The following is a 14,735-nucleotide window of genomic DNA, read 5'->3' as shown; positions in this document are numbered from 1 at the left end:
CAGTTCTCTGCTAATGTGCTGTTCCAGTCGTTTTTGGATAATCTTCAGTAGAATCTTGCTTGTATGTGAAATTAATGATATTGTTCTATAGTTTCCACACTCTGTTAGGTCACCCTTCTTTGGGATGGGAACAAATATAGATCTCTTCCAGTCAGTTGGCCAAATGGTTATTATCCAGATTTCTTGGCACAACTTGGTGAGCACATCCAGGGCAGCATTTGTTAGCTGAAATATGTCAGTTGGTGTACCATCTATTACTGGGGCCTTATTTTTTGCTATTTCCTTCAAAGCAGCCTGAACTTCTTCTTTCATCACCATAGGCTCTTGCTTATATGTTGTTTCATGAAATTCTTCTGTCTGCCAATTCCTTTCAATACAATGATTCAGTATATTCTTTCCATCTTCTTTTAATACTTCCTGATCATTTAATATTCTTCCTAAAGCCTCCTTGATTATAGCAACTCGAGGTTTGCATGGTTATAAATGTAGCTACCAGTAATATTTATTAACAGTATTTGAAAGTAGTGATGAACTGATTTTTGTCACTTCTCATTTTAGGAAGGACTTAGCTGCCTATCAGAATAAATGTGAAGATCTTCAAGAGCGACTGAAGCATAAAGATTCCCTTCTTGCTGCTAATGTTTCTAACCGTGTCGGTGGGCTCTGTCTGAAATGTGCTCAGCATGATGCGGTTCTTTCCCAAACCCATAACAACGTCCACATCCAGACCATTGAAAGACTGACAAAGTGAGTATGCTACTCACATGAGTTTTTAGCTCAGAGAAGTGTGCTTTTAAAGGGGGCACTGTGTTTTTATCTCCATGCTAACTCAGATGTCAGTAATATAAGCTTTAAATAAAATGACATTTAAAAGGTCCCTTCATGAACAATAATATTTAAAAAACCAAATAAAAGGTCTCTTTGTGATAGTTAATTGATGATAGAGCAGGTTGTTCTGCCTAGTGTAGGTAACCGTGGCACAGAGGACAAGTAATTTTATTTCTCTCAGTTTCACTGTCATTTGTGATGTGAGAGAAGTGAACTAGATAACCTTTATATTCCTGCCCAGCTCTGGTGGCCTAGTAGTGAGAAGCTGCTCTGCAATCCCAAAGACATGCAGTTTGAATCCACCATCTACTTCCTGAGAGAAGGTTGAGCACACTTCTCCCATGTGATTAACTGCCTTGGAAAATATGCCAGAGGTTCAGCTATGGGTCTGTTCTGACTCAAGGATACACAACAATACGTGTGCCCAGTTCTGTTAATCTATTACTGTAAGTTCAACTGTATTCTTAACAAAACATGAATTCGTTTAGGAGTTTTCATAATATCCCCATTTCTTGGATTATCTACTGTAGTTTTGTTTTCTAATTCAAAGGAGTTTATGGTTTGTTGTTTGGGTTTTGGGGGGCTTTTTTAAATTAAATAGAAAAATACAAGGAAAAAACCAAATAGGGCAGTAAATTGATCCTGATCTCCTGAACATAAGAGGGTCCCCCCCAAAAAGAAAAGAAGGTTCCCTGGTGATAGAAGCCAGGAAGTTAAGGCCAGAGAGACACCAGAACAGGAATGACTGGCCACAAGTGTCCTGCAGGATCTTCAGCAGTGTCCTCCACGCTCCAAAGCTGAATTCCTACTGAAGTAAGTTATTTTTGTTTCATTGGTGGATCACTAATGTTTAGCTCTGGGGCTGACCCCTGTAGATCTTCATGTTGGTGCTGTCCCTGCTCATCCCCACCCAGACACCATTGCTTCCAACGGAGCTAATGACCCAGCTGCCGTCCTGGCTGTCCTTTGACTCCCCGTGGGAGGCTTGGCTTTTGTGCTACTACACGTGATTGTGGTAGAATTAGCCGTCTTCTCTCTGAGCTTTAATTCTCTGGGCTTGAGACTGCAGGTGATAGCATGTGCTCAGGAGAAGATGGGGACACTGGTCTCTCAGGTGGCTTAAGCCTATTTAAGGTTCTCAGATCCTCCATAATCTGTTTGTCTGTTAACAAGTAGTCTAGCTGGGTGGGAACAGGCTTCCTTCTCTCATCTGGGATGGGAACAGGGCAACTTTCTGGTCAGGATGGTGGATTTCAGTCCCATAGAACCTCCAGTCAACTCCGTGGTGGGCTTCTCGCTTTCGGTCGTCTTCTCTTTAGCTCAGCAGTCAAGCTCTCTTTCAGCTCCACCCACTTGTCCTTCAATTCTTCCACTGCAGCCATCTTTTCTGTAATTTCTGTCTACTTGTTCAGTTCTGCATTTCGTACCTGCTTTTTGTACTGCTCATCTAGTTTTTGCATCCTCTTCTGATATTCCTGTATACCTTCCTGCCACTCCTGCAGTGTCTCTTACGAGATGCTGGCCTGTGCCAAACCATGTGTTCCTTCATGTCTCCATGGTCATTTTTGTCATGCTTTGCCAGGTCAGTTTCACTAGCATCCTCACTATCTCTGTCCCACTTGCAGCCCGGATAGCCACTCATCATTCTGGGCACTCTGCAGCTCTCATCCTTCTCCAGGTAGTTCTCCAGCTGGGGGCCAGCAGCCCCGCAGCCCTCATGTCGCCTCCTTTCCCCTCCCTGTAAGGTAAGTGGGTGAGTGATGACCACATGTTCACCGTATGCCTAAAGGAAGGCTAGGAGTGCACTGGAATAAAGACCTACTGAGGAGCCTTGGTGCCACACTGCCTTGAGCACTGGATAGCTTGTAGAAGGGGTGGTGGTTGAAATCCACCGGCTGCTTAGTGGGAGCTTGCTCTGAAGCACTCTGCTTGGTAAACGTTCACCACCTTGGGCGCTGGCTTACAGGGTCACTGTGAATCAGAATCCACTCTTTAACAGTAGATTTTGTTTTGCTTTTAATATTGACAGTTGACTAAGAGAAGCTACAGGTTAGTTTTATGTACTAAAAATTCTCATCTAGGCTGAGTTGCTGCGATTCTGGATATAACTATGGGTCTATGTACATTACTCCAGTGGAAAGCTTTTCCTGTAGCATTTTTATTACAGGTGGAGGTTGAGAATTATCATTTTTTTCAGTCGTAGTCCAATGATGGTTTAATCCTATGTCTTCTCTGTGCTCTCTGTTCCTCTCTAACCTCCAGGTTCCTTCTCTGTGTGCTCAGGCTAAGCAGCCCAAACATACTTCCTCTTGAAAGTGTTTTATCACCGACCCCACCCCACTTTGTCCTTGAGTTCCTTTCAGCTATGGCTTTATAATATCTGGAGGCAGCATTGCTTAGCAGTCAGGTTTCCTCCACTTGCAATTGCTGTGGAGGAGTGGAAGGTCGGTAAAGTCAGATTGCCAAATCTTGACTTCTGGGCACATTGCTTTACTTCTTTCAGCCTTGGATGATTATTTTGATTACGGGAACCACCCTGACCTCAACAGGACTGGGGTGCAGCAGCATGACCCAGAGATAGCAACACAGGCTTTGAAGGCAGACTGCCTGGATTTATATCCTGGCACTACCTCTGACTGACTATGCAAGTGTGGGAAATTCATTTGACTTCTTGTGTCACAGTTTTCTTGTTGTAAAAACAAAGGTAAAAATGCTTAACTCACAAGATTATTTTGAGGAGCTCTTTTGAGAAGGCTGAAAGGTATTATATTAGTGCAGTTCCTGCCATTTATTTAGTCCTCAATTAAAATCTTTCTGTGCCTGGTGTACTCCAAGTACAGTCACTAAGTCTCGTAGCTATGGTTTCCACACATGACTAACTTAAGAGGCAGTATGGGTGTGTACCGTCAAATCGGATCTGACTGGTACAGGAGGAGATTGCCCCTCCTTCTCCAGCAGAACATCTGTGGATTTGAACCACATACCTCTGGGATTACAGTGCAGCTTCTTGACACTAGGCCACCAGAGCTCCCTAAAATATTTAAAAAAAAAAAAAAAAGAGTACTACAAGAAGATACAAGAAAAATGTCTTTATTACTTTAGTCTAATTACAATACTAAAACATAACATGAAAAGCAATTAAGTATAGAGGAAGAACAGTATGGTTGATTTAAAAATAATACAGAGCAGAACCTCTCACAAACAAAATTCTCCACATTACATTGAAAGACTGAGAAGAATATTAGTACCATGTGTAACAAAAGAGTAAGAATGTTCCTTGAGAAACATTGTAAACCATGTGTAAAACCATGGGTAAAATGTTCCTTGAGAAGCTAAAACAAAAGTCAGGCTTTGGCTTTAACCCACCTCCTGGCTGTTGTTGAGCAGAGCAGAGCAGAACATGCCAGAGAAAACACGTGGCTGGGTTTCCATGGCTGTCACCTCCGAGAAGCAGAATTTCTTTCAGAAGCCTCACATCTTTCAGATTAGTTGTTGTTACAGTTTATTGTTATATACCATTGAGTTGAAACTGACTCATAGCTGACCCTCAAATGGGTTTTCAGAGTTGGAAAATTGTCTGACTTTCTCTCACAGAGCAGATAGTTTCAAACCACCTGTCCTTGCATTGACAACACACATCCTTACCACGAGACCAACAGAGCTCCCTTCTGGTTAGTCTTTGAGCACAAATGATCTGTGCAACTCGAGCACCTGTTGGCTGGATCTCGAAGGACAGAAAGAGGGGGATGTGCTGACTAGTGAATGGGAAAGTGTCAGCACAGAAGTATTCTGTCTTCAGGCACTTAAGAGAAAGCAATTTAAATATTTAAAACATCCCATCAGATTAATAATGAAAAAAAATGAGGGAGTGATCATCACAAAGTTAGTAAGGGCATGAGTGAGTATTTTCAAACCTTGGTGATGATGTACTTAATTTATCACTATTCATAAATACTTAAGTCATGTATTCACACTTCATATATATCCTAAGAAAAGAACTCAAGCATGGACATGATGAGGCATTTAAGAGGAGTGTTTTTTATGGCATTGTTTGTAATAGTATAAACAGCCTAAATTGTGCCCAGAGGGGGAAAAATAAAATTAAACAGGATTTAATCAAACTATGAAATGTCATATACAACAAACAAATTAAAAAAAACCAAAACCCAGAATGAGGTCTTTCCATGTGTACTAATTTGAGATACTCTTCAATATCTTCTGTTGAAAGGAAGACCAAAGCTGAACTGAACAGAAAACCCAAGATAGCTAATGCTGCACCCAGCCTGAAATTGTGTGTCTGAGGAGAAAAGTCCACACACAAGCACATGACTGTTTTTTTCCTAGGGTCATAATTATGCATTAGAAAGCATAGAAAAAGATTTGAAAAAGTAAATGCCAAATACTTAACAGTGATTATAACCACTGGAGAAGTGGAAGAAGGTGTTGGAATTGAAAGTATTAAGCCAAATAGGTCCTTAACAACATTACTAATCAGTTCTACAAAGGGAATAGAATGAAAGTTAATTTTAAGAAAAACAATTACTTTAAAAATCGCATAGATTAAAAAGACAAAGTTGAAAACTAAAATAATTTAGCCAAAGTGCACTAAAACCAAACTCACTGCTTTTATTCCACTTGGAAAATTAGTTACCCTCAATCTGGTGTCTTAAGACTGCAAATCTTAGGAAGAGTTTGCCCATCTCTCTACCTTGGAGCAGTTTAGGGATTCAAAATGCCAACCTTTTGGCTAGCAGCCCAGTACATTATGCTCTATGTCACGAAACCTCCTTTACACTAGCAGTACCAAACCAAAAAAGTAAAACACAGAAGGGTTTCTTATCTACTATATTGCCTTCCATACAATCATAACATAGTCTTATGAAACTATTTTTAAAGAAAAGAAATAGTGTTCACATTGATTCCAGGTCTGGAGTCTCGTAGCAGTTAGATTCTTGCTTATTTTTGTTAATCCTTTGTCTCTATCCTGAATTTGAACTCTTGGCCTTTAAACCATTCGAAATCAATATCCTACCTTGTTGGCCTTGGCCTAGGCTCTACTTAGTATTATGTAATTGGCTTATGTTCTACTTAAATAACACAATCCAGGGGCAGAATTCTGCTTTTAATTTCCATAGGAATTTTTAAGACTGTCTTAACCTAAGCTGGTGTGTCATTCTTTCAAATTATTCATGCAGGATGCTGACTCTTTTATTTGTGTTTTATTTAGAAGTCTGATTCCCTCAGTGAACTATTATCATTGTATTTCCTAGAGATTACAAAGAATTAAAATGAAACCATTTTTTTTCCTCAAGTACAAGAAATCAAAAGAATTTCTGGATCCTTTGGAAGTATGCTGTTGTGACACCAGCTTAAGGTCCTTTGTTGCTGTCTTTGGCACGTACTGTGTTGAATCTATTACCCAAGAATGGGTATTGCAGTTGATAAGGAGGGGATCGGGTATCAGGTGGGGCTTGGAGACAAGTCTATCCTTAATGTCTGAAGTTTTGTTACAACTTTAAGTGCTTTTTAGAGACTGTACTTAATTATTGAAACATTGGTAATGTTTAAAAATTACTATTGAAGTCTTCAGTTATGGCGGGCAGGGCCAATGTGTTTAACTAGTTTTGGGGCTGAACATGGTGAAAGATTTCACCTTGGCCTTCTCCAATCCAGATATACAACACTGGAGTTGGAAAATCAAAGGGCTGAACTCGCTTGGCATTTCTTAATCTGAAAGAGGTAAAGAACAAATTCAAGCCTAGAGTTGCAATACTTAAGGATGCTTTGGGAAGAATATTAAATGAAATGATGTTGTTATTGTTAAGTGCCGTCGAGTTGTAGGGGACTTATAGTGACCCTTTGAATGAAAGTCCTCGACCCTTGCATGACTTTCATATTTTCTCCAGGTTCATAGGTTTCTGGAGGCAAGCTATTTATGGAAGCGGATGCCACTCCTGCTTCCTAGCTTGTTTTAACCGGGGAGCCCCACCAAACACTGTCCACCATGGATAACCATTTATCACATTTCACACATTGGTGTCACAGTGTTCATCTTCACAGCAACCACAGGTTACCTCAGTACGGCAAGTGGACACACCAGGGCTATACAACGAAGCATTAAAAGAAGATGAAAGAAGTATACAGAGTCATTGTACCAAAAGAAATTGGCCGACACAGAAGAATTTCATGAAACAACATACGAGCAAGAGTCTGTGGTGATGAAGGAAGAAATTTAAGTTGCTTTGAAGGAATTGACAAAACACCAGGAATTGATGGCATACTAATTGATATATTTCAAGAAACAGATGCTGCCCTGAACACACTCACCAAGTTGTGCCAAGAAATCTGGAGGACAACCACCTGGCCAACTGACCGGAAGAGATCTCTATTTGTTTCCATTCCAAATAAATGTAAATTGACAGAGTGTGAAAATTATCAAACAATATCATTGCTATCACATGCAAGCAACATTCTGCTGAAAATGATCCAAAAATGACTGGAACAGCACATCAGGAGAGAACTTCCCAATGCCCAGGCTGTGTTTAGAAGAGGGCATGGAACTAGGGATATTATGGCTAATGTTAGATGGATCTTGACTGAAAGCAGAGAGTACCTTAGAAATGTCTGTGTTTCATCAACTATGCAAAAGTGTTTGACTGTAGAGATCACAAGAAACGGTGGCTGACTCTGAGAAGAATGGGAATCCCAGAACATTAGTTTGTGCTTATGTGAAACCTACACTTGGACCAGGAGACAGTCGTTAGAACTGAGCAAGGAAACACTGTATGGTTCAAAATCTGGAAGGATGTATGCCAGCGTGTACTATCTCTTTACCTTTTCAATCTGTATACAGAACAGATCATCTGGAAGGATGGGCTCTATGAAGAGGATTGTGACATTAGGACTAGAGGAAGATTGACTCATCAACAATCTGCATTATGCAGATGACAGAACCTTGCTTGCCAAAACTGAGGAGGGCCTGAAGCATTTGCTGCAGAAGGTCAAGGACTGCAGCCTTCAATATGGATTGAAGCTCAACAAAGATTCTCACCAGTGGGCCAATTGCTTGCTCAAAGTTTCAGATTGCTTCACAATCAACACTCTTGGTATCAGCAGCCAGGAAATGAAAAGGTGAATGGCATTGGGAAAGTCTACTGTCAGGGTCCTCTCATTATTGAAGAGCAGTAATATCAGTCTGAAGACCAAGGTGCACCTGATCCAGGCTATGATCTTCACAATTACTTGCTATGTACCAGAAAGCTGGATGGTATCTAGGGATTTAAGGAGAATTGATGCCTTTGAGCTGTGGTTCAAGAGAAGAGTATTGAATATATCCTATGGACTGCTAGGAGAACAAACAGGTTCACCCTGGAGAGAGGGTGAAACCATGCTGTTCCATGGAGGCAAGGATTCTGAGGCTTCGTCTGACATACTTTGGACATGTTGTAAGGAGAGACCAGTCCTTGGAGAGGGACTTCATGCTTGGGAGGTGGCAGGACAGTGCAGGAGAGGAGGATCTTGGATGAGATGATTTGACTCAGTGACTGGGGTAGTGGGAGTAGGTATGTCAGAGACAGATATTGGCTCAGGATAGAGAAGGGTTCAGAGCTGTTGTACATAGCATCACTATGAGTTGCAAGTGACTCGACGGCACATAACAACAACAACAATTGGAGTCTTAATAGTGTGTCTGAACTTCTCCATTTTACTCAGACTTTGTACTCTTTCCATGTCAGAAGTGAAAGAAACAATAATTTCCTTTTTTTGGCTTAATGATCAAAATGTCTTAGACTGGTAACCAAGGTGAGGAGGAAGTGATACTAAATTCCTTTCTGTAGCACACAATACTTGAAGTGTCAATATTATTTTTCAAAAGGAAAAGTAATTGCTACTGTAATATCCTAGGGAATTCTGGTGGTTCAGTGATAAGTAATCATGCTGCCAACCGAAAGGCACGAGGTTCAGGTCCACCGGCTGCTCCATGGGAGAAGATGGGCAGTCTCCTCCCATGCAGTTTACTTGCTCCAGAAACCTGCGGAAGAGTCAGCTATGAGTGGGTTCCGACTTGATGGTACACAACAACGAGAACTGTAGTGCCTTGAGGCCTTAATCTTGCTGTGATTTGGGGGATGCATCATTGGCAGAGTCCTGTGCAGGCTTTGAAAGAATTTCCCAGAAATGAGGAACAAAGGCAGTTTGTACAGTCAGCCTTCTAGATTTTCTTCTTAAAGCCCAATTATGATGCTTATTATTACTCCTTAATAATACTTAAATAGTACTAATAATTGTGGGGTAATGTAGGAATTCTAAGGCACATTGTAGGTATTTAGTATATCAATGCAAAGTTGTTGCCTCCTTAATAGCAGACTGGAACCACGATGAACACCCTTGGTACCAGCAGTCAGGAAATCATGAGATTCGTTGCACTGGGAAAATCTGCAGTTGGGGACCTCTCCAAATTATTGAGGAGTGATGATGTCAGTTTGAGGACTAAGGTGCCTCAGATTCAGGCCATGGTCTTTCCAATCACTTGCTATGCATCTGAGAGCTGGACAATGAATAAGAATGACAGAAGAAGAATCAATGCCTTTGAGCTGTGGTGTTGGAGGAGAGCACTGAGCATCCCTGGACAGCCAGGAGAATGAATCAATATATCTTGGAGAGGGTGCAGACAGAGTATTTTTACAGACAAGACTGATGAGGCTTCACCTCACATACTACAGATATGTTGCTAGGAGGGTCTATTCTTTGGAGAGAGACATTATGCTTGGTAAGGCAGAGGGTTGGCGGAGGAGCAGAAGACTGTCTATCAGGTGGATTGACACAGTAACTGCATAAATGGACTGTAATGTATCAGGAAGTATGAGGATGGTGCAGGATAGGACAGGGTTCAGATCTATTGTTCATAGTACCTCTGTGGGTTGTCCTCGACTCGTTGGCACCTAACAACAACAACAACAGCAAGCCACTTCTCTCCCTCATGTCTTAAACATATGGCCAGGATTATTGAGAGACTGTTCCAGTTCCTTTTGTTCTGATTGTTGCACTAAATTCCTTAAATGTTACATGCTGCCTGGTTGTGTAAGTCCTCACTTTTTCATTCCAGAGCTGACAGCAAACTTCTTACCTCATCTTTCTGCCTTAGTTGCTCTTTGATTTGGTTCATAAAATGTTGCTGCATCAGAGCTATTTTCTTGCTCTGTTGCAAACACATGCCTCCGTTGCACTTGTCAGAACATTCACGTGATGCAGTTGAGCAATCACAGAATGTCTGCTGTAGAACTTGTTCGCTTAGAGAAGCGTCCCCTCACTCTCATGCTGATGGATCACGTGCATCTGTCCAGTTTCCAACTGATTCGGGCCTGGCTCTGGGCTGGCCCGGTGCACTGGACACTGCGGGGCAGACCTGCAGCTGGTCAGGAAAACCCGGAGGATTGAGAGCCAGAAAATGAGGACATTATTAGTCCAAGGGCCAAGTAGAGCTTGTGGGATTGAAAGTGGGAGTTAAATCAAGAAAGTTACAAGAGCGAGGGTGGGACAAGAAATGTGTACTGAGGACAGGCTGCCACTCAGAGCTGCTGCTGCTCCCTCCCCTTTTTTGAGTGCTTGCTATTTGATCTCTCTCTGTGTGTGTATTTGTGTGTGTGTGTGTGTGTGTGTGTGTGTGTGTGTGTGTGTTGTGTACCACAGAGTTAGAACCAAGCCATCGCTGACCCTCCAGTGGGTTTTCAGAGGCAGTTAATTGCACAGGATATTGCTCATCCTTCTCCCGCAGAGCAGCTGATGATTTTGAAACACGTGCCTTCAAGATTGCAGTGCAGCTTCTTGCCATTTGGTCTAGGCTAAATTAAAACAGAAAAGCAAAGCGTAGCAACAAAGTGGAGAATGCGGACTTGCCGTGATGGCTGCAAGTGCATGTGTCATGTAGGAATTTTTTCTGATCCATTTGGAGGCTCTGGGTTTATGGAAGGTTGGAATCTTAACTGTCTATTGGTCTAGTGGTGCTCACAAAGATTTTTAGTGTAATTGTGCGGAACCTCGAGTTTTAGGCATCTGCACTTGTGGGTTTATCTTTGAGGATTTTCTGTGGTTCAGTAGTCAGAGATAGACAAATTGATATTATGAAAATGTTTTGATCCAGAGGAAGCTAAACTCTTTCATTCCAATTTCAAATAATCTAGTGCCCCGGCCCATAGGGATCTTCAGCGGTGACCCTAGGAGGGGAAGAACGAGAATGGGGGGAACAGGAGGCACAAAAAGCAGGAAGACAAGTCGAATCTCCAATCAAGTCTTCATTTTATTGAAAGCATTCACAGGGTATATATAGGAGCACAATGGGGGGAGGAGAAGTACACAATGGGGGAAAATAACATGTCGTTTCCAGTAAGCTGAAAGTTACCTGGTAAACAGAAACTTAGCAGGGCGTTCCCAGTAAACCGAAACCTATCCTCCCAGGGTGGGGCAACATGTCCAGACATGTCCTTAGAGAATTACAAAATGGCTTCAGCTAGGTTGAACTAGCAGTCTCCAACAGATTCTCCCTGTTTTTTGATAATTATTTGAAGACTGCAAAAGCACAACAGGATTACCTTTGGTGCTCTCCTGTTTGACCATGTATGAAACCGGCGCCTGTCTTAGGTTGGACACTGCACCTACTGATCTTACCCGTCATGGGCTAACCCAGCAGCTATGGCGGGGCACCTGTCTTAGGTTGAAACAGGGGCCAGTGTCTCTTACCTGTCTCTGGCTGCCTGGTTCATTAGCCTGTGTCATCGAGGATTTTCTTTATCGGCCATTTGCAGTCTTTGATAACAGACTTGTATGGGACAGGAGGCTATGGATTTGACCTGCTGCTTGATAAAGCATGTAAGCCTCTGAATTGCCCAGGGGCCAAAAGAAATAAGCAAAAGAAAGCCTATTAAGGGCCTCCAAAAGGAGTGACTGGTCTTTGACCACCTCCCCTTAACTTTTAGGCCATAATTGATTGATTATACATTCTTTTGCTTTAAATTTTGTCACAATATGCACTAACCCAATTAAAAACTTAGCTGTGTGGACTTCTTGTGTTGAAGCTACAGCAGAAGTAGAGACGGCAGCAATCATAGGGATAAGAGAAACAATTTCTACAATAACAAGTCCTACAGCTCTCTTGGTTCTTAATGATAACTTATATAACTGTTTTAAAATTTGCAAGCCTTATTATCGTACCAAATACCATTTAACTTTACCAATGTCATAACAAGAGGAGGATTCTTTAGAATAACTGAATCATCTTTGGTAACAGAGCTAATATAGTTAGAAATTTTACGGGAACAACTTACTTAAATTTTGGATAATCACCAGTGATTACCTTATTACCAATCAATAAGACATATGGTTCAGGTCCTCATGACATGTCTCTGTCACTTGTGACATTATCTCCCTTACATTTATCTTTTGGTATACAGAAAATATTTATAGATCCCATACTAACAACTAATTTTCACAATTCAGTTTGAAAATTCTTCATATCAATAGTCCAAATTTCTTCTACTGATCCTTAGCTTCGACTTTATTTGATGCAGCCCAATCATACGAATTCAAATCTGCAGTACCATTTTTCTCCAGCTGAGAGGGTGAAGTAAAGGTAGATCTGGAACATATGTCCTTTAAGATTCAGCTTGAATCCTCATTGTCAGAGTCAGCAATATCACCATCTTTATTTCTGTCAGACAAGACATCTTCTGCAGAGTATACCAAACTTTTCAAGAAGGCACTTTGCACTTTCAGAGTTCTATGGAAAAACACAAACATAGCCTCAACCCCATATTAATGCAGGGTCGGGTCTTTTTCATTGCTTTGTTAATGCATCCTTCTATTTAATTTCAGTATACCTTTACTGTATGTATCACCATTGTCTGTCTGCTGCAGACCTTTTATAGTCATCCAAAATTAAAAATTTAAAATAAATTGTAAGTAAGAAATATAATTATTTTAATTTAGGGGATATAGTATTCCAATAATTTCCCCTTTTTATTAAAAATGATTTTTGATAGTAGAAAGAATACATTCTATAATACCTTGTTTTTAAGGATTGTAAGGAAACTCAGCCCCATGACACATAAAAATTTGAAAACTTTTGTTGGTGTAGCTAGGAATGTTATAAATCTAGATTATTCTAGGAGTTTCCAACATAGAAAAGCTAATAAACAATGTTCCACAACGTATTTAGTTGCTTTTCCCGATAAACAAGATATTACCACAAAACCAGAACTGATATTAATAATAACATGAACAATTTGCAATCTTTCAAATTTGGGAGTGTGAGCTGCATTCACCTGTCAAACACAATCTCACAATAATCCTCTAGGACTCACCCTAAAATGTGGAACAGGTAACAGAGACAAACACCCTACACATGATTGTACAGTATACTTAACAAACTCTTCCAGAATATGAGACACCCCATGTAAATATTCACTATAGCATAATGACTATGATGAAATTGTTTTGATTTTGCTAAATTAAAATCCATTATTCATTTACTAGCCAATTTATTTTATTTCACTAAAGGTCCTGGCAAAAAGAATGAGATTCAATATGACTGACAAAAATATGACCATCTCTTTGTCTTATCAACAATTGTATATGAAGAAATTATAAAACTATAGAATTTTTGTTTTGATAATATAATTGGAAATGCATCAATAATTGGAAATTCATTAACTGTATAAATTATATGTTTATATATAAAACTATATACATAGTTTTAGACTATAAACTGAGGGTAAATTATTAATACTTGCTCAATAGCTTTTAATTTGGCTAGTATGCTGAAAATGATGAGCATTTAACTGTTTTAAAGATTTCCAATTGGTTCAAAAACAACCTTTTCTCAGGAAGATCCATCAAGAGCATCAGAAATTGGTTGATAAACAAAAACTTTAGGAAATATAAATGAATTGGATAATGATGAGTAATTTGACCAAGATAATTGGCTAATGCAATTATCCATTCTGAACAATATTGATATAGCCAATTAACTTGTAAAGCATTATAAGGGACAATGATTTCATAAGATCTTATATCAAAATATTGTCTTTCCTGACTGTGATATTAATTGAGATACAGCCAGTGGGCAAGTCCACAAAACCTCTTTAGGTGAACGGGATAAATGAATTCAGCTTAAAAGAGCATTCTGTCAGAATACAGCAGTAGGAGTCCTTTTAGCATCTAAAATACACAGCAATAACTTTCTGCTATGATTTATACAAGAGAGAACAGGAAGAGATAAAATCCTGAACTTCCTTCAAAGCCCAATGAGCCTCCATAGTTAATGCTCCCCTAGAATTAGGATCGTTATTTCCAATTGGAATATTAAACAATGGTTAAAGGTCCTGGTCAGTAAGTTCCAAACATGGATTGATTTAATTAATCTTTTGATATAAAATAGCGTGAAAAACAGGGGCCAAAGGTTCCCATGATGAAGGCCCCAATCCATGCCTCCCTGAGTACCCACCAATAACAAGGAAGGTGAGCAAAGTAAAATCATATGGAAGTACAAAACAAAAATAAAGGATAATGGCGAACTCTTTCGCAGATAAGGACAAGTTCCTCTATATGCTAATCTCTGTAGGGAGGGATTCAGTTGATACAAACCAAGAACAATGTTGACTCCTAGGGAACACCTTAGTGCCACAGGGTGACCTTCAGCTTGTATTAAGCCTCCCTCATTTCAAGCAAAACTACTTTCATTTTAACTCTTAAACAAAAAATGCACAAAACTTACTACCAGTTATTCAGCTTATCCCCTTGAACTCCATACCATGTCAAAACTTTAATTTCTATCCTCAAAATGGTATACCACCCAAAATGTCATAGTTTAATAACTGCAATTTTAAATACTGAATAATCATGGGAAGGTAAAA

At 40.1% G+C, this 14,735-nt stretch overlaps 1 protein-coding gene and 1 pseudogene across 1 annotated transcript in view; one reads left to right on the top strand and one right to left on the bottom strand.

The window, feature by feature from the left end:
- Positions 1–14,735, top strand: part of SDCCAG8 (serologically defined colon cancer antigen 8) — a 354,236-nt gene that overhangs the window by 59,713 nt on the left and 279,788 nt on the right. Inside the window, exon 7 of the mRNA XM_006898076.1 lies at positions 559–747. Within this exon, the coding sequence (XP_006898138.1) occupies positions 559–747 (189 nt within the window). The remainder of the gene's footprint in view (positions 1–558; positions 748–14,735) is intronic.
- On the bottom strand, positions 1,679–10,042 carry LOC102871029 (annotated as a pseudogene).

The sequence above is a fragment of the Elephantulus edwardii genome, unplaced genomic scaffold (genome assembly GCF_000299155.1).
Source record: "Elephantulus edwardii isolate Elephantulus edwardi_28Jun2011 unplaced genomic scaffold, EleEdw1.0 scaffold00219, whole genome shotgun sequence".
Classification (NCBI taxonomy): domain Eukaryota; kingdom Metazoa; phylum Chordata; class Mammalia; order Macroscelidea; family Macroscelididae; genus Elephantulus; species Elephantulus edwardii.
Note: the sequence above shows the minus strand (reverse complement) of the source record. Positions and strands in the feature narration are given on the sequence as shown.